General features: G+C 30.9%; 1 protein-coding gene across 2 annotated transcripts; it reads left to right on the top strand.

Moving 5' to 3' along the window:
* Nucleotides 1-8,066: 8,066 nt before the first annotated feature.
* LOC122610073 (protein NSP-INTERACTING KINASE 3-like) lies at nucleotides 8,067-13,539 on the top strand. 2 transcript variants are annotated; one of them, XM_043783055.1, is made up of 11 exons: nucleotides 8,067-8,590; nucleotides 9,002-9,134; nucleotides 9,243-9,314; nucleotides 9,399-9,542; nucleotides 9,626-9,697; nucleotides 9,788-9,847; nucleotides 10,167-10,264; nucleotides 10,384-10,530; nucleotides 10,637-10,978; nucleotides 12,191-12,582; nucleotides 13,047-13,539. In XM_043783055.1, the coding sequence occupies exons 1-11, from the start codon at nucleotides 8,479-8,481 to the stop codon at nucleotides 13,362-13,364; spliced, it is 1,890 nt and encodes a 629-aa protein (XP_043638990.1). In that variant the 5' UTR covers nucleotides 8,067-8,478; the 3' UTR covers nucleotides 13,365-13,539. The 2 variants fall into 2 exon arrangements, with proteins under 2 accessions (XP_043638990.1, XP_043638991.1); XM_043783056.1 differs by lacking the exons at nucleotides 8,067-8,590; nucleotides 9,002-9,134 and having other exon boundaries at nucleotides 9,269-9,314; nucleotides 9,409-9,542.
* The last annotated feature ends 6,329 nt before the right edge of the window (nucleotides 13,540-19,868 follow it).

The raw sequence follows: 19,868 nt of genomic DNA, 5'->3' as shown, positions 1-19,868 counted from the left end.
TCATTTGGGTCTTATTCTTCTATCGAACCGAGATTGACTTAAGGATATGTCGAGGCACGAAATACCTCGAGATAACGCACGGTTTTTATATCTACCTTTTTTGATATATATATATATATATATATATATATATCACTATATATATAAATATATATATACCTTTTTTGCATGAATATAAACACTCGAGTTTGGTTACTATAGTGAAACAGCTCTCCGGGCGCACCTTACCAACCAACGTGGTAATCTGTTGTCAACGAGTCGTCCAAACCGGGTGTGTGCTTGTGGTTCGTGCGTAAGTCGAGTACCACCCACAAGATCAACCCGTGCGTGTTTCATGGGTTTTCTCTCTCTAGGTTTGCTCGTTTATCTTTCTACGCTCTTGTCAGAACACAAACATACACCCTTTATTTATAAGCAAGGACCAAGAACTCTCAAATCCCATTGGATATGAGTGTTCTCATGTCAAACCCATAAAGCCCATTGGGGTTTGGCCTTGTTTGAGAGTTCTTGTGTCAAGCATGTTTTTGCTTTTTTCCACATAAACTCTCAAACTGTTTGAGTGTTCTTTTCACAAGCAAACCTTTTGCTTGTTCCCAAGAACTCTCAAACCATTTGAGTGTTCTTTCCACAAGCAAATATTTGTTTGTTCCCAATAACCCTCAAATGACACCTAGGAATATTTGAGTTAATGTTTCCACTGCTGTCGAGATGCAAAACCAACATTAACTCAGCCAATGTTTATACCGCTGTAAATATACGCAGAACCAACATTAGCTACGACAATGTTTTCACTGATGTGATACGCAGAAACAACATTGTCTATATTACTTATTGGAAGTATTAATTAAGTTAATGTTTCTCCTGCTGTTAATACGCAGAAACACATTAACTTAACTTCCCTTTGGATTACATTAAGTTAATATTTCAACTGCTGTCAAACGCATAAACAATATTAACTTAATGACTGTTTACATGTAATGTCTACATTCATGTTAAGTACCTGCAAAACATAAATAATAAACAAACATATAAACATAAATGGATCCCAATATGATCAACAATATATGCCAAAGTAATATTAATGACAAACAGCAATTACAAGATAAATTACAAGACTTGAATATATATAAATATATATCACACATCTAAAATGCTCTTTTCAGTGAGAAACACCACCAACACTTTTGCTTAACATTACCTTCTTCGACTAAATTTTATACTCATGTTTTTTATGCGTAGAAACTAAATTTTGTAACTTCCTTGTAGTTTCCATTAATTTAATAGCAACATTGTAACTAAATGTTGTAAATTAATACCAAAAAATAGAGTGGAGAAAGAAAAAATACCTCTAGATTCTTCTTCTTCTAAGGTGGATGAAGAACTTCTAATTTCAATAGCATTTTCAATTGAAATATCTTTATTATTTTTTTACATAAATCAATCGCTGGATTCTCCCAAATTGATAATAACACATATAATTATTAACTGAATAGTTAATAGAAGGGGAAAAAACATATATTAAAATAATTTTTTATAAAAAAAACTACGAATAAATGTAGATCTGGTTTTCATTTTCGCCATGGATTTCCTTTTATATATTGTTTAGTCGTAGTAATGGCGATATTTTGATGGAGGAAGTCAACGCCGAAGGTTTTGAGGGATGAAATCAACGCCAGAGAAAAAAAAAAAGAAGAGATTTGGCCGGAGTTCTGGACGGTGATTGGAGATTTGAACGGAGAGAGAAGATCGTTTGAGAGAAACACGCTAAAAAAAGTATAAAGGCAATTGAAAATGACGAATTGCCTTGGAGGGAAAATCTATGTATGTTTATGGTTACGTAACTCATATAATAGGAGGCACGTGTTTAAAATTGCCAGAAGTGATCTCAGCCGCTAAAAAACTTTGATCCATAACTTCTAAATCCACTATGTGGGCCCCAGAGGTGAGTTTTTTCCAAGGTCTCGGGTTCAAGTCTTGGGTTTCCCATCTCAAGGTATTTTTCATGAGGAGGGGGTTGGAGGTCCAGCGATTTGTTGGTTAAAATTGCCCCCAGCACGTCTGAATCGAAACTAACTTTACAAAATGTAACACTTGTTATATAATAATACATATATGATGATGAATCTAGATCATTTACACTATATTCTTGAGTTTATAATTAAAAGAAAAGAATGGATAAGATTGGATAGAGGAGGAGAGGGAAAGAAAGTGTATACATATAATGCATTCTTGAGTTTAATGAAAAATGAAAGAAATGGAAAGAAAAGAAAGAATTAATTATATTCTTGAGTTTTATTGGAAAGAAATGAAAGGAAAAAATAATATAATTTTACAATTATAGCCTTTTTGAAACAAACATTAGATGTAAAGTGAAGGGTGAAGTAGTAATTTTATATATTTATCCTTTCCTTTCTTACCAAATCATGCCAAATTGGCAAGAAAATTTTAAAGCTTAAAACATCCCATTTTTCTTATCCTTTCTTTTATAAAATAAACTCAAAAATGAAGATTTGAAGGACTTTCTTACAATTTATTTTCTTACTCCATGAAAAAAAAACTCAAGAATATAGTGTTAAGAAAATGAATAGAAGTCGGCAGAAAGAAGAAACATGGAAAGAAAATTCGGCTGGAAGGAAAGAAAAAAAAGAATAAAATAAATAGCGGGTTTCGGTTAAACCAAATATGCCAGATCATTTCTAATCGATTATAGGCTTTGATTATCATCTTTTTAAGGTACTATCTCTTACTTTTCTAGTCTAATTAATAGTTATATAAAAATATTTTAGGTCAAAAAAAGGTGGCTGTTTGGGTCCATATTAATTTCTTAGTATCCGGGTTTAGCTATGAAGCATATATTAAAATTTGGTAAGATTTGGAGATAATTTTTGTGTCATGTAATGTGACATAAAAAGTTTAAGAAAAGCTATGATTTTGTAATGTAATGATAAACTGAGGATAAAAAAATAAAAATAATTGACCTGTGAAGTATTGGGTAAGAAAAAGTTAGAAAAGATAATATGTATAGATGCAGATGAATTATATGAATTTGGTTAATAGGTAACCAAGGATTTTGAGGAATACAAGTATATGTTGTAGCAGGACCATAGGTGACTATATAAGATTTAAACTGGCAGGTTGATTATATTATGGCAGATTACTTGTGCTTAAGAGATCTCATATGATCATATACTTATATAATGTCGTAATTGTTTAGTTGTATTAAGTGTTGGAAATATATGTTAAAATTGCCGTTATTAGTTAAATTATGCAGGATTGAGCCGTAACATTGAATTATATGGAACTCGGTTATATATGTGTGATCGATTTCATGTAATAATGCAGTTGGCACTGATATAGTAGTAGTAGTTGTGCATTCTTGTTTAGTTATGTGATATGGTTTTTGTTAAAATTATGAAGATAAATAAGTCATAACAATGAGATTTCTCATTTTATAAGATCATGGTAATTAGCAGGGTAATAGTGAACTTAGTAGTAAAATTGGTTGTTATCGATAATATTAAGCTTATAATGTAATGAACAGAAGCCTTATTGTAGTTGCAAGTTCTAGGCAATAATTAAGCAGCCTGAAGATTAATAGCCAGTATTTGCAGTTAAACATTGTTATTGGCCTTAGATATTGATCATGCCAAAGGCAGAATCTAGGCAGTTGATGTTATATATTGAGGTATGATTATAGCGCTAAGTCGACTTAATTGTGAGCTAGAGCGCTAAGGAGGCTAGATTGGTGATAGCCACGTTGTTTGTTGGATTAATAATGTGTTTCCTAGATATTTTTTTTGGTTGTGTAAGTGTGTATGTTATTCAACCACACGTGCTTTAATTGTTATATGATCGTAAAATTGTGTATAGTCATGTTGTTATGTGTATGTAGATGTTTTGGTTGTGCAAGTGTGTTTGTTGTGTAATCACACATGCTTTTAAGTGTTATGTGATTGTGTATTGTTAATTTGGATACGTCAGGCTAACGTGCAGATTTTATGGATATATGTGGTTTGACGATGTAGAAGCAGTTAATCCTTGATGCAAAGAGCTGCATTATTTACTTTCTTATAGTTTGTTACAATGAATCTATTTTAGCAGGCAGAGTCAGAGTTGGTTATATGGAGGTTGGCTATATATATGTAGTCTGGTCCATAAAACTGAATAGCTAGCAGATTATAGTTGCAGACTATCGGCAGTTTATCTAACGCAGTACGATATACACACAGTTTATATAATGCAGAAGGTTAATATATATACACGCAGTTTATATAATGCAGAAGATTAATATGTTTACATTCTATATATTCACTAAGTGATGTGCTTATTCCTTTAATTATAATGCTGTAGGTGCTTATGCATTTAGCGTTTAGTGGCGAACAACCTTAAAGGATGAGTCCAGAGAAGCCATGGCCATGAATGAGCACTTGTAGAAGGTTTACACATGTGTTATCTTTAAATTACAGTCGAGTATATTATGCTTGTTACATTACTAGCCCATATTTTACGAATTTAATGTGTCGATTACTTTAAATTGGTAATGTGGTCGTTAATCTGAGTCATGTCAAGTAATTTGGTTCTTTATAAACAGGTTCTTTGGATTAAAATATCAGTTATGGATTGTTGATATTACGATGAGGTCATGCCGAAATTTCTAATTTTTCCATTGTGTCGTTTGATATAAATTATTATTCGGCATTGTCGAATAAATATGTATCATCTGAATACATATTTATCTATCATAAGTTAAATGAAGTTTTCTTTATATATATAAAACGGGCGTAACACAAAAGAAAAAAAAGAAATATGTAAAGTAAAATTAAGATTGATTTGCAAAGTGATATAAATGCTTATATGGCCTTTGGGGTAGGTTAGATTAGGGACTCCTTATTTTAAGGACTTTTAGGGACTTTATCTAGACCGTCCATTTTCATCAGATCTAATCACCACTGATCATCTTCGGCGACATCTCCGGCCATATTCATCTCCGGCGACATCTCGGGCGAGACTTACACGTGTGTAAGTAAGTACAACTTACACATGTGTAAGTTGAATAAAAATTATAATTCGGAGCAGACTTCACCCTTAAGAATATTCATAAACCAAAGCTGGTGGAGGTGATAGGTCATTGAGGGTGATAGGTCATAGGGGGTGACCGGTGATGAGTGATCTACCTAAAAAAAATTGTACTTAAATTACACATGTGTAAGTCTCGCCAGAGATGGTTGTCGTCGCCGGAGGATCATGGTGGTGGTCGGAGATGATTATGGTGGTGGTCGTTTTATCAATATGTGTCTCCCATGTCATCTCTTATGTAGGTTTTTTCCACCGATATATGGAGTAGAATCCTCTAGTTATTTTCTGAACAACGAATCTAAGTTCTTGATGACAAGTAATATCTCTAAATCTTTTAAGTCAAATAAATTTATTAATGAAAAAAAAGGGTTTTCCATACTAAATTAATCAACAAATTATTTGTTTTTTAAAATGAGTGAAACAATGGTCTTTGCTAAACGAAAGCCCTTAAACAAAGCTCTACGGGCTTTTGTTAAGGTGCATTAATTAGTTGTACAGTTACCATAAAAATCAGGGATGGACTTTTGATATGAAACTGTAAAACATTTTTATGCACGTTAAGTGAAGCCTTAAGAGTTTCATTTAGCATTTTCCAACAATATATATGAAAAAATCGTCAAATCCATCAAATATAAAGACCAAATTTAACAAATCCATCACTTATTTTGATATATCATTTCGTGAAGAAGTATAATCCATTTTAAATTAACCAGAATCAATTTTACTACTATACAATTGTAGATGTGGGCCGGGTATGCAGATATTAACAAAAGTGAAGATGTTATTTAAACAAAATTGACATTTTACATAAAAATATGATGTTTGTTATGCACTGATTTACACCCTAAATTTATTAAACTTGGAAGACATGGATTATTTATTATTGATCAAGATTAAATAATATTCTATATTATTATTATCTTTACAGAAAGTGGAGAATAATCGAGGAACAAAAATACCTTTGCTGTTGTGGGAGTCGTAATTAGTTTTGGGCCAATATAACGAAATAAAAAACCTATAGAATATAAATATTATATATTATAACGTTATAAAATATCAATATAAATATAATAATGATAAATATTCCAAAAAGGCGTGAGGCATCGACAAATTGACAACAGAATGTTTTGTCCTTTAACTCCTCGTTTTCTTCCACATATTCCATTTTATCACCTTATTAAAAATATAAATAAAGAATCCTTTTTAAATCCTGTTTTATAATTAAAAAAGGAAGGATATATTAAAGTTTATGTAAATTAATTTTTTCTCGGAAAATGATTAATTTTTTACAAATCATTTAAAAATTTTCAAATCATGACATGTGTTTATTAACTTTTTAACATAATTTCAACTATTAATTTTAACAAATATCATAATTTTCTTGATCCAACATTTTCTTAGCTTCGGTAGTGAATCACCTACTAAAGAAAGGGGCACGCCTTATTTGAGACTACTAAAGTAGGCAGTGGACTCTTTTATTAGGGAAGGGAAGAAGGGGCCTAAACATGGCAGATGCCGTACATTTGAGTGGACAAGGAAAGCGAGACCTTACCTCCTTTTCCAGGCCTGTTATAGTTATAAGAAATTTTTAAAAAATATATCATTACTTACAGAAAAATTATGGACACGGTATGTTATACCAAACAAAATCATTTTTGAAAACTCTTTCTAAGGGAAACTTTTGTAGCTTTTGTTAGAAAAAGGCAAAATACCAACAAAGCCCGAGACAAATCCAGGCACGTGATCTGCCAAAATTTTACCTGCAAAGAAAAGCTTTTTCTTTTTAAATTCTTACTTTTTTGTTTTCTCTCTCACACACATATACATATACACACAGAGACATACATACATCCTTCAGTCCAATCACTGAATAAAAAGCAAATGTCTTTGTTTTTCCCCGAACAATTATTTGATTCTTTTCATAGTATATATTATATTATATTATTATTTGATATATAACTTTAAATAAATCATTGTAACCTTTTGTAATAAACTTTTTAACAAATTGGTTATATGATATGTGTAACTTTTTTTTTTTTTTAAACTTTATTTAATATATGAATTACCATAAACAAGTTATCGAAAAGATTATTAGACTGACTTTTAACCACTATGTATCATTTTCCGTATATTATATAAGAAAATAATATGTTTCCATAACGTGGCGATATTCAACTAGGACGGTCAATATTATATAGTATTCGCTATGATATATTTTGTTTTGCTTTATGACTTATTTTATTTATAACATTAAACTATTAAAATTAACATTATTTGATAAAATGAATTATTGAATATATATATATGTATAATACTTTTAAAAATATATACTATGTTAAATCTATGAATTATATGAAAATATGTGTCTTAATTTTTAAAACTTTTATAATCACTTTTTACATGGTAAAATTATTTATTTTAACACTATTTGTTCATTCGAAACAAACTAAACTTTTTATTTTTTTAACATCACAAATAACCCTTTATATTATACCAAAAACATAGATCATGGTATTATGTGGTCGGTCAATTAAGCTGTCTGTCACCACTTTTCGTCGATTACAAAAAAAACTTTAAAGGTTTAAATATTTTAGAAACCATTTACTGTTATACATCGTACGGTTAGATTTCTGGTAGTTTATAAATAAAAATATTTATCTATAGACGTTTTTAAAATAGAAAATGATTAATTTTCTAAAAGATCTTTTTAAAACATCGGGAAATTGACATGTGGAGTCAAGTAATTTTTTTACCTGATCTCATTTGTTGATCATGTCACATGTCATGTTCTTATAATTAGAAAGACCTTTAAGTTAATTAGTTAAAAGAATATTTCCCTCTAAAAATAGCTAAAGATAAAGATTATGTCAATTTTTTAAATAAGCCGAAGATTGAAAATATAAATTGAAAGTAGGGCCTAACTTGGTTACTAGAATCATAATCAGTAGTTTATTTATTTAAATTCCCTTTGTTGTACCTGTGTGAACACCCCCCTCCCCCCTAAGGCAATCTTATTGTGAGGTGTTCTTTTATACCTGCTCTCTCCAACTCCATTCGTTGTGTAGATAAACTCTTCTAAGAATCAATCTTTTTGCATCTATACACAAAAAGTTTGAATCTTTATCACAAAAATAGCAAATTTAGCATCTGGGAATTTCTAACAGGGGAATTTTATGAAGTGGGTCAAGAGCATTTTGTGAATTTGTTCCTTTTTTGAGCAAGATTAAAGGTGGAATTTGCAAAAAAAGAAAAAGAAAAAGTTGGGTGTCATTATCTTTTGGAATTTGGAGAAGACAAGCATACATATGTTAATACGGTGAAAAAGTTAATTTGACAAATGTGTTATGACTTGTGTTCTTGTTCTTTGATATATTTGTGCAAGTTTTGAAGATTATTTGAAGTATGGAGATGAGATTATGTGGTTGTGAGATATTGGTATTAGGAGCTTTTTGTATTTGGACATGGCTAAATGTTGCATATGCAACTCTTTCTCCTTCTGGTGTCAATTATGAAGGTTAGTTTTCATTTATTTTGTTGCCAAGTTTGGGTATTTTGTTGATAAACTATTTTTGTATGCATTATATCTTGTTCGTTTTTACTCGAGAAGTTACTTGCTCAAATTAGGCAAATTTCACTTTGGTTGGTTGCATTGTTTAGTTGCTCTATTTTTTAAAGTCTTCAATGAATTGATATCATTAATGCTCTCTAATCTTTATTACTATTAATTTAAAATCACTTATCTTTTGATCTTGATCTATATGTATGTAGTTATCTGCCTATGAATTTCTAATCAAGTAAACATAAAAGAAAGTTAATTTTAACTACCATTCTTGATGGCATAAAGAGTATGATGCAAGGGAAAATGACTAAAAAAACAGCAGAGTATTGATAATATTTCTAAACAAATTTTGGTTAATTGATGCAGTTGTAGCTTTAATGTCTATAAAAGATGATCTAAAGGACCCAAGAAATGTTATGGACAATTGGGATTTATCCTCTGTAGATCCTTGTAGTTGGAGAATGGTTACTTGCAACTCTGATCGCTCTGTTTTGGCTTTGTAAGTTTCACTAAATCATAATCTCTTGAATTTTGTGGGTTTCAGAGTTTTTTGCCATAATTTTGTTGGTATAAATGTACTTATATATGGGTTTTATTTCTTGCTCAGAGGGCTTCCTAGTCAAAACTTATCCGGGAAATTATCGCCAGCACTAGGAAATCTTAGTAACTTGCAATCCATGTAAGTTGTTAATTAAGCTTGTTCTTCATTTGTGTGAACTTGACCCATAGTTCTGGAAATTTATAATTTGATACAAATGTGTAGTACGCTACAGAACAACGCAATCTCTGGGACGATTATGGATGCAATAGGGAAATTGCAGAAGCTTCAAACGCTTGATCTGTCAGGAAATCTATTCAGTGGTCAGCTGCCTAGTTCTTTAGGGGATCTCAAGAACCTTAACTTTTTGTAAGTTTTAGTCTTCATTTCAGTATACGAGTACAAATGCATTATGAAAATTTTACCCATTACACTTTCTTTGAGCAAGACAGGCGTTTGAACAACAATAGTCTTACTGGCACGGTTCCTGAATCTTTGTCGGAAGTTGGAGCTCTCACTCTTGTGTATGTTACTTTTCTCGTGTCAAGTTTATATACCGATTTATGGGCTTTAATATAACAATCTCTTAATGTGTATGCCATTTGCTTATGTAGAGATGTCTCGTATAACAATCTCAGTGGTCCTTTGCCAAAACTATCCGCAAGAACGTTTCGGTGGGTTTTTCATCTCCTTCATCCTATCTTGTCATTGCCATCCGGCATCCGGTCTACTTTATAAATAAATTAGATTGTTAGTTTTTTTTTTCTTTTCTAAATGTATATAATACACTAACCATTTAAAAAGTTGGAGCAAAAAAGAAAGGGTTGGCCTGTAAAATGAGGCAAAATAATGGGTCAGCAAATTATACAAGCATTGTCGGGTCAGACCTGACCCCTTTAACCGGGACATAGATTTACCGATTATGACCCGTTACACAACATGTCATGCCCACTTTTTTGCTTTTATCTGATGTTTCTGTTGTTTTGTCCTCAGAATCATAGGCAACCCTTTACTTTGTGGGCAGAATTCTGCAAATAATTGTTCAAATATATATCCGGAGCCTCTTTCTTTTCCACCAGATGGTTTCACAGGTAATCCATATCAATACGTAAAAGTCCCGTCTTATGTATCTGTATTCTTTTAAAATGTCTTGCCATTTGTATAAAAGTATGTGTGGGAGAGGTTTCTTTTCTAACCTTTTTTTTACTAGGCCAACCGTCAGCAAATAAAAAAAGTCACCATTTGGCTGTTGCTCTCGGGACAAGCTTAAGTGCTGCATTTCTAATTATCCTAGTTATCACATTGCTCCTATGGTGGAAATATCGTAAAAACCAACAAATATTCTTTGATGTTAATGGTTAGTCATCTTTGTGTCTTATCTATTTCATCGTATTTCTTTTTGTTATTCTCACTAAGGGTACCAGTCTTTTATTTACAGAATTGAATTTAATAAACTTATGCAGAACATTATGATCCAGAGGTATGCTTAGGCCATTTACGGAGATACACATTTAAGGAACTTCGTGCTGCCACCGACCACTTTAATGCTAAAAATATACTAGGCAAGGGTGGATATGGAATTGTTTACAAAGCGACACTGAATGATGGTACGACGGTAGCTGTTAAAAGACTGATAGACAGTAATACCTTTGGAGGCGAAATTCAATTTCAGACGGAGGTTGAAACAATTAGTTTGGCGGTTCATCGTAACCTTTTACGCCTTTGGGGATTTTGCTCGACTGAAAATGAGCGCCTTCTTGTCTACCCGTTTATGCCAAATGGCAGTGTTGCATCAAGATTAAAAGGTATGACCTACGCAGTCAAGTATACTAATATCTAGATTTAGAATTTAGTTGGATTCTAGCTTTTCTAGATATGAAAGTCTTGGACCTCTTAGTTTTGAATGGATTCATTTGGATAATGTTCATCACTAACTGGATAAGACGATATAATAACCTAATAGCTCAAACTGATTGGGTCTAACTGGTAGATGGCTTCCTATGACCCTATGTGTGTTTTCAATGCATAAAGCCTCCTATATTAATCTATTAAAAAAAAATTAGATACACACAAGGTTGTAAATATCGGTTATCAGTTTATTATCGGCCGACCCCCGATAAGCGATAAATAGGATATATCTGGGATATATCGGATACCCTAAAATGTAAAGGAATTTATCTAAAATTTGTATATATACTAACAATATATACAATTTGTAATGCAATACATCAATAATCAATAATTAGAATATAAAACTGTAGAAAAAAAATAATTACAATTAAAGTTTCAAAATTTAAGTATCTATAGACTATATTCAAAAGGGAAAAACAGTAGTAAAGAAAGTAATTACAATTTACAACTAGAAATTAAAAGATTATTAAAGAATTAATTAAAAGTTAGCTAGAAAAAATTGAATCAAAGAAAGTAATAAACCCTAATATTTGATAAAAACCCAGTTTTTTTTAAAAAAAAAGTGGTCAATTTTTTTTGACCGATATTGACCGATAAGTGCCGATATTGACCGATAAGTGCCGAGTTTGACCAAAATGATAAATTGCCCGATAAGTCATTTTTCTTATCGGTGAAGGGCCGATAACCGATATATCGGCCGATAAATCCGATATTTACAACACTGGATACACATAGTAGATGCTAAAAACTATGCGATCATATTGGACACAAACTTTTCGAGGTAACCAACTAATCATTCAACCCAAAAAACCCATTTCAGGCTGTACCAACAAGACAACAATAGCATATTTGACACACCAGCCCATTTTGCCATCTACATAACTTTGAATAAGACAAAAAGTTCTTGATTGTATCATCTAGTGTTCTAAAGAGTATCCTAATTCACTTCAGTATCGAATATGATCTGAAGGTACCAACTATTGTGAATCAAGAGTCAAAAGCGTACCTTTTGATAAATGGTTCCTCTGAACTTAGAAATCTTGTTACCTGGATTGCTGATTTAGAAGAGTAATACTATTAACAATCTTTGTAAATGTTTGTAGCAGATAATATCCAGGGAAGGCCCGTTTTGGACTGGTTGAGGAGAAAGAGTATTGCTTTAGGAACGGCACGGGGTTTGCTGTATTTGCATGAGCAGTGTGACCCGAAAATCATACATCGTGATGTTAAAGCAGCAAACATACTTTTGGATGAAGATTTTGAGGCTGTTGTTGGTGATTTCGGGCTGGCAAAGCTATTAGACCACCGTGATTCTCATGTTACCACAGCTGTTCGTGGCACCGTGGGCCACATTGCCCCTGAGTATCTCTCAACTGGCCAATCTTCAGACAAAACTGATGTTTTTGGTTTCGGGATTCTCCTTCTTGAACTAATTACTGGACAAAAAGCTTTGGACTTTGGAAGGGCTGCCAACCAGAAAGGCATAATGCTAGACTGGGTACTCTTCTAGCCTAAAACCTCATTTATTACTAGAGTTGACAAAATGGGCGGGTCATCAAATGAGGTGTTGGGTTGAAACTGGTTTATGTCAAATTGTGTAATCTTGACACAGGTCAAGACAGGTTGCCTTAGGTTACTTTTTGCTTAAAATTATAGAAATTTTTATAAACATTTAGTATGTCTAGTCTGGCATAATAATTTATGTAGTTTCAGTAATAATCTTATCTTTTGAATATAATCATTCTACAGATTGTATGCATAATAGAAATACATTCAGGTGACCCAGTTGACAATGTTTTTTTTCAACTACTCTTATTGATATCCTTGGACAGGTTACAAATGATACATAGATAAGTAAATGGGTCAAACTGGCGACCTAGTAATCTTGCACATATAAGTCATAAGGGGGCTTAACAGACTTTATCGACAACATAGATAAGTAATGTAGTTCCTTTTTGACAGGTAAAGAAGCTCCATCTAGAAGGGAAACTAAACCTAATGGTGGATAAAGCACTGCAAAATGAATATGACAGGGTCGAGTTGCAAGAAATGGTTCAAGTTGCACTGTTGTGTACTCAGTTTAGCCCCGGTTATCGTCCAAAGATGTCAGAAGTATTAAGAATGTTGGAAGGAGAAGGGTTAGTGGAAAGATGGGAAGCATCACAAAGTGTTGAAACCCCACGATTTCAGGGTTTAGAAAGTATTCCACAAAGATATTCAGATTACATTGAAGAAACTTCACTTGTAGCCGAAGCAATGGAGCTTTCTGGTCCAAGATGACATTTGCTCCTCATTGTCATGTATATTGTAGTTTTGTGTGGTTGTGGATATTTGTTGCAGCGTAATGTGTAGAAAAAAGGTAAAGGGAAATACCGTTGGTATAAAGTTTTATTTAAGTGTTTAACACAATTAAGCGAAGTCACTCGATAGCAAATGTATATGTTTTGGTTTTTTACCTCAATGGCTCAATGTGATCAACCATTCTTCATTTAAATATTGGGTATGTTTGGCAAAACTAGCTGGTAGCTGAAAGCTGTAACTGAAAGCTGGTAGCTAAAGCTTTTTAGATATATTTATGTGTTTGGCAAACTAGCTGTAGCTTTTAACAAAATGTTTAAAATGACAAGAATAGACATAAGTAAAAATAAAAAAAAGTTTAGCACTAAAGATAATATTGTTATGTGTGTATGAAAATACGTTATAATTTTTAAATACATAGAAAAAACATAATTTAATTCCTATATAATACATATATAAAAAACTTGTTTTCTACGTATATACATGCACATATGTGTATATATGATACATACGAGTAAAAATGTGTAATACTTAAAACCAAATACAATTACAAAATAAAAATAAAAAACAAAATCGATTGTGCTGTAGACTGTAGTCATTTGCAAGTTGTGCCGTATATATTCTCATTTCCATTAACGCATGTGCCAAGTGAAAAATATATGTCATGATCCTGTGCATAAATCTCACGTGATATTGTTATAGCAATTATCTAAGCGAATTAAGAGGAGGTTATTTAAGTAACTTTACAAGGTAAAAGTTTGCAGCTTTTGTGAAACGCTAACATTAGTAGCGTTAAGAATCGGAGCTTTTTAGCATGATCTAACAGCTTCTAGCTCCTTCAATTAAACAAGATTTTTTATTAGGTAAAAACTTTTTAATAAAAGCTTTAAGCTTAAAGCTCCTAAAAACTTCATGCCAAACATACCCATTGTAATTATAATACTTGTAAGTTTATTGTTATTGTTATCTGATATATATATATATCTATATATATTATATATATGGGGATGATAATATAATTTTGTTACGTACCTAAGCTTAGGTATGAGGTACCTAACAGCCTCATACAGGGGCGGTATCAAATGGGGGGCAAGGGGGCAAATGTCCCCTCAAAATTTAGATTTGTTATGTATTTTCAAAATTTTCATCGATTTAATTTTTTTATTTTTTTTAGGTTTTTAACATTTTGACTCCTTTTATATTTTTATTTCACATTTATTTTTGGCTCCCCTGAGATTTTTTCCTGGTACTGCCTCTGATTTTTATATTCTCATCCCCCTATATATATGACGAGATGGTACCCACGCAATGCGGCGGCAATGACGGCAACTGGTGGTGCTAATGGCGGTGGTGGTAACGATGTAGTTATTAATATAAAACTAATTGACAGTAGTGTAGTTATTTTATGGTTAAGAAATATATCTTTTGTAAATAACTTTATTAAGAATATTATAGAGATATTAGATGGAATTATCTAAATTAATTAATAAAGGAGATAGATAATTTGGATAAATATGGGTGTAAAACATTTTAAGAATATATTTGGTAGATTTAGTGTGCGAGTTAGGAATGTGTTGAAAATTAATGGTATTTTAAAGATAAAGAGTTGAAAAGAGGATAGATTAGTTTGTTTATTAATACTAGCATTGTACCCACGCGATGCGGCGGTGGTCGTGACGACGACGGTATGGTGGTGGAGGCGAGTGTTGGTGGTGGATGCGACGTCGAGTGCCGTAGATAATTCATATAAAAGTAATTGATTTAAAAGGTTAATGAAAATATTTTAGAAAAATAAAGGATGATAGTGTAATTTAATTATTAATGTTAAGAAAATAGTGTATGTGAAAATATTTTAAAGGGTTGTAGCCTTGTAAGTGAAAATATTACATATGAGGGTATTTTAGATATTTCCCCATGTAACTTTCAACATAGGAATATTTTCTTTAATATAGAGTATAGATATATAGATATATTATGTTATGTATGGGTTTGAAAAATAATTATTGTAATAGAAATGGATCAAAGTCTATTTTACATATGAAAACTCTATATAAAAGCAAAAGCCTACAAATGCTTTGAACGTTACAAATCAACAATAGAATAAATATAAGAACCACAAATTAATTAACTATAATAATAAATTTATATTTAAGGGAGTAATAGGTAATATAAAGTGACTAAAACACGTTGTTTTATGAAAACATATTGTGTTAAATTTCAAATCACACTATATTTGACTAGTTTTCTGGTTTTTACGTGCTATTAAAAGCACACTTTGATTTGAAACTTAACATGTGTTTTTAGAAAACACATTGTGTTAGGTTTAGATTACAGTGTGTTTTGTTCAATTTTTTAGTTTTTATAAAAGTTGGTTTTCAAATGAATAGTTCTCAGGTAAAATATTTAGATAATAGAAAAATAAAAAACATATATAGTAAAACCTCTGTAAATTAATAATAATGGGATTGGAATATTTTATTAATTTAATGAGATATTATTATATCGATAAATTAATGATTATCAATTTAAAGAGGTTCATGTATAACGAACTTGAAGATGATTCGGTAGCTTTGAAACCCATCACTCGGAAAGATTCATTGCAATCCTCAACAACGCTTCACTAATTTTTGTTATAATATGAGAAGACAATGTCTCAACTTTAAATTACGATTGAGAGATTTTAAAGTTAAAATCAATATAGATTTGAAGTTTAAAAAATATTGAGTATAGATTCATTATATACTAGACAAGATTAGGATTTTGGTATATTTTAGAAATCATTATCTTATTATTTTATTGATTGGAGTCCAACTTTGTACTAAGTTGGGTCTGGACAAATTTTTGATTTTATCGAGGTTATTAATTTATCGAGTATTATTTTATAGAGGTTATACTATGCAACAAATCCTTATGGAACCGCATTTTTAGTTCTACAAAACAAAATATAATCGAATGAAAGTTGAAAATATGACTAAATAATAATTATTTTTTAAAATACAATTTTATAACATCCCTCGTAATAGTTAATTAAATAAATAATTCAGTAATTATGAATATTTTTTTTCTTCTATTTTGTTTTGTCACATACAGTAAATAATTTTCAACTAGAAAATTTTGGACCCCGCGTTGCGGGGTCTCAATTCCTTTGTTGAAACGGTTCGTTATTTTAGTATATATGTCGTGAATTTTCGACAGCTTAATAGAAATAATTTTGTCATTAATATGTTTGTTTAAAAGTATGCAAGAAAACAAAACGTAACCCGTAGTAGAAACCTGAACGGGATGTGATATGACAAATATATTAATATATTAATTCAGATATTAGGTGGATGCGATATAGCAAAATGCAAGTAGTGGTACGGGGTGTATCACAATAAGATTGAATGACAATTAAAAAGTGTGAAAAAAACAAAAGAAGTAACCCGTAATAAAAAATCCGAAAAGGAAAAACAAAACTAAAAAAGAAAAAGACGTGACAAAATACGAACAGGATGCTATGTGGCAAAATCCAAACTATAGGAAACGTGCGATGTGTCACTTTATAGCCGATGCAACGTGTCAAGTTTTAATAAGCATGGTGACTATTGATAACCATGCCAAAAAAAAAACGAAAGAAAAAACTCAAAATGGGATCCGTAATGTCAGAATCTAAATAGTGATGCGGGGTATATGATGAACCAATAAAAGAGATCATATACGCAAAAAAAAGATATCAAAAAACCAAGAAAAACCAAAAGATAAATAACCTTAACGAAAATAGAATAACAAAGGAAAAATTAAATTTTGTGTAAAAGTTTCCAATATATTAATTCAGAACACAGAAGCCAAAAAACAATGATGAACACCAAGAAAAAACCCCAAACGGGATCCAAAATGACAAAATCTAAATAGTGATGGGGGGTATACGATGAACCAATAGAAAGAAAATACAAAAGCCAAAAAACTATGTAACAAACCAACAAAAACCGAAGGAAAAATAACCTTAACGGAATCCGATATAGCAAAATCCGAAAAAACGCGGGGTATAGGTGGACCAATAGAAAGAAAACACAAAAGCAAAATAAACTATGTAGGAAACCAAGAAAAACCGAAAAAAAATAACCTTAATGGAATCCGATATGATAAAATCTAGGAAAAACGCGAGATACAGGCGAGACCAATAAAACAGCGCCACGTGACACGTGACACTGTTCATAAGGCTCGCCATTAATGATATAGTAATACTAATATAAAAGAAAGCAGCAATGCTATGGAAAGAGCGGAAGCTGAAATCGGTGGACGGAAGAGAAGAACATGCCATGTGTACTACCTCACGAGGTTCTATGCGCTAATCAGCGTGTAAATCTGTACCTTCACTTTGTGATCAGGGCTATGAAAATAATTTTGCAACTCCATTTGACCATTTCTTTTCGGTTTCTCATGTCTAATAAGTAATACTCGTATTCCGTAACAAGAAGATGATGGTACGCAACTATTTTTTGTCATATATTTTCCTAATAAAAATACCCAACCTTAATGAATTTTATGGTATATACATAAATAATGTATGTACCTTGACAAAGTTCCTAGATTTTATGTAACAAGACCCATAAAACATTTAATAATATCTTAGTTTAAAACATTAATATTTTTAAAGGAAAATGATAATGACAGTCCTAATGGTTGTCATTAACAGCTTATTATATGCATAAAAAGTAGTACTTTATATATCAATAACTGACCGTTAAATTTTCACAAGACAAAATACAAATTTTAATGCATCAAGTTAACTAAAACTGACAACCCTAAGGACTGTCATGTCATTAACAAAACTCATTTTTAAAAAGGAGTTTTTTTCCTAATGGGTGTAGTAGGAAAACTTATTTATCAAATTGGTATGGTTTCAAAAATTTTACCATTTTAGTATAAAACCTAATTAAACATTATATTTATAATATATAAAGACAAGAAAAAGGATCAGTTATCATCTGTTTTTCCATTATCATGTTCCTGTATTGAACGAACAATGATAATGATAGAGTTTATCTCTAAATCTTACATAAGACGTTAATATGATGATGGGTTGATGACACATAAACCACATGGACGAATCGTGCAATTACAAAGTTATTTGTGGGTGACAGAATTAAAGTTTGTTTGTTTATATTGAGCAGATTCAAGATGAAAATCAAGAAAAAATAAATTCCATATAAATATATAGAGAAAAATAATTAATTTGTAATAACAATACATACCAAGAATCAGAACTATGACAGCTTAGGGAAGTTAGTTTAAAAATACTTTTTACTTGATTAAAAATAATAGTTCTCATTCAATGTTATGATATATTAGTACTTTGATCTGATGATGTTTCAATATACTCCATACTTGAAATCATATGAGAATATGAGGAATTTTATTAAGTTTAAATATTAAATTGAAAAAAAAAAACGTAAATGTTATCTAAAAAGAAAACATAGGTCAGCAAAGTGATCCAATGATCACAATTTATTTTTCTTTTTCATCCAAAGGTTGTAACTTTTTTAGAAAAAAATTTAAGTGGTTGTTTAATAGTTATTGGGAGATATAATGTTTAATTAGGTTTTATACTAAAATGGTAAATATTTTCAAAACCATACCAATTTGTTAAATAAGTTTTCCCATTACACCTATTTGGAAAAAAAATCTTTAAAAAGACTGTATTGAAATTTTATAACCAAAAAGAATTGGAGAATTGTCTATTTTTTTTTGCAACAAATGTTATATTCTTATAATTACTCCAAATACAAGTTTTCTTACCTTTGTTGATTTGTAATTTGGTAGTATTTGCTATATAATTAATTTTGTCCGAAAATATGATTTCTCAAAAAACATTATCACATTAATAATTATTTGTTGTTAGTAGTTATTTGTATGTATATTTCTATCCTAATTTTAATTTTAAATGCAGCATATAACAAAATATTAGATGCAATATTGATAACAAATATATCAAAGGTTGAAAAACATGAACGAACAAATCTATACGATGTTTTTTCAAAGTCTTGAAAATCTCTTTTAAACCTCAAAGGCTGTTACAAAGATTCAGGCAATCAGGCCAAAAGACAAGATTTTCGGAAATTTGGTTAAAAACATTTGTGTACATTCAAATTTACAAATCAGTTGTAAACATGGTTAGTATTTTGTAAGTATCTATTTCAGGGCAATATTGTCCTTTCATCCTGGCTCTCCTTTTCGCATGCATTCTGTAACCAAGCCTATCTCTGTTCTTTATTTCTGCAAAATTTGTCTCCAACTAAACCTTCACCAACACACAACTTTGTGTCACACTTTCATTTAATTTCAAACAACATTGTCATATTTGGATAACTTTATACTGTATACTATCTTGTTTTTTACTTTTTCACACACACATATATATAAAGTACAAAACAAAGTGATGGTGAGTTTGTGTGTTTGAAAACTTTTTTCATACTTGTTGATGGTTTTCTTGTTTTTATAACCACA

This window comes from Erigeron canadensis, chromosome 8, assembly GCF_010389155.1.
Source record: "Erigeron canadensis isolate Cc75 chromosome 8, C_canadensis_v1, whole genome shotgun sequence".
NCBI classification, from domain to species: Eukaryota; Viridiplantae; Streptophyta; class Magnoliopsida; order Asterales; family Asteraceae; genus Erigeron; species Erigeron canadensis.
The sequence above is the reverse complement of the archived record's forward strand: the minus strand, read 5'-3'. Positions and strand labels throughout refer to the sequence as shown.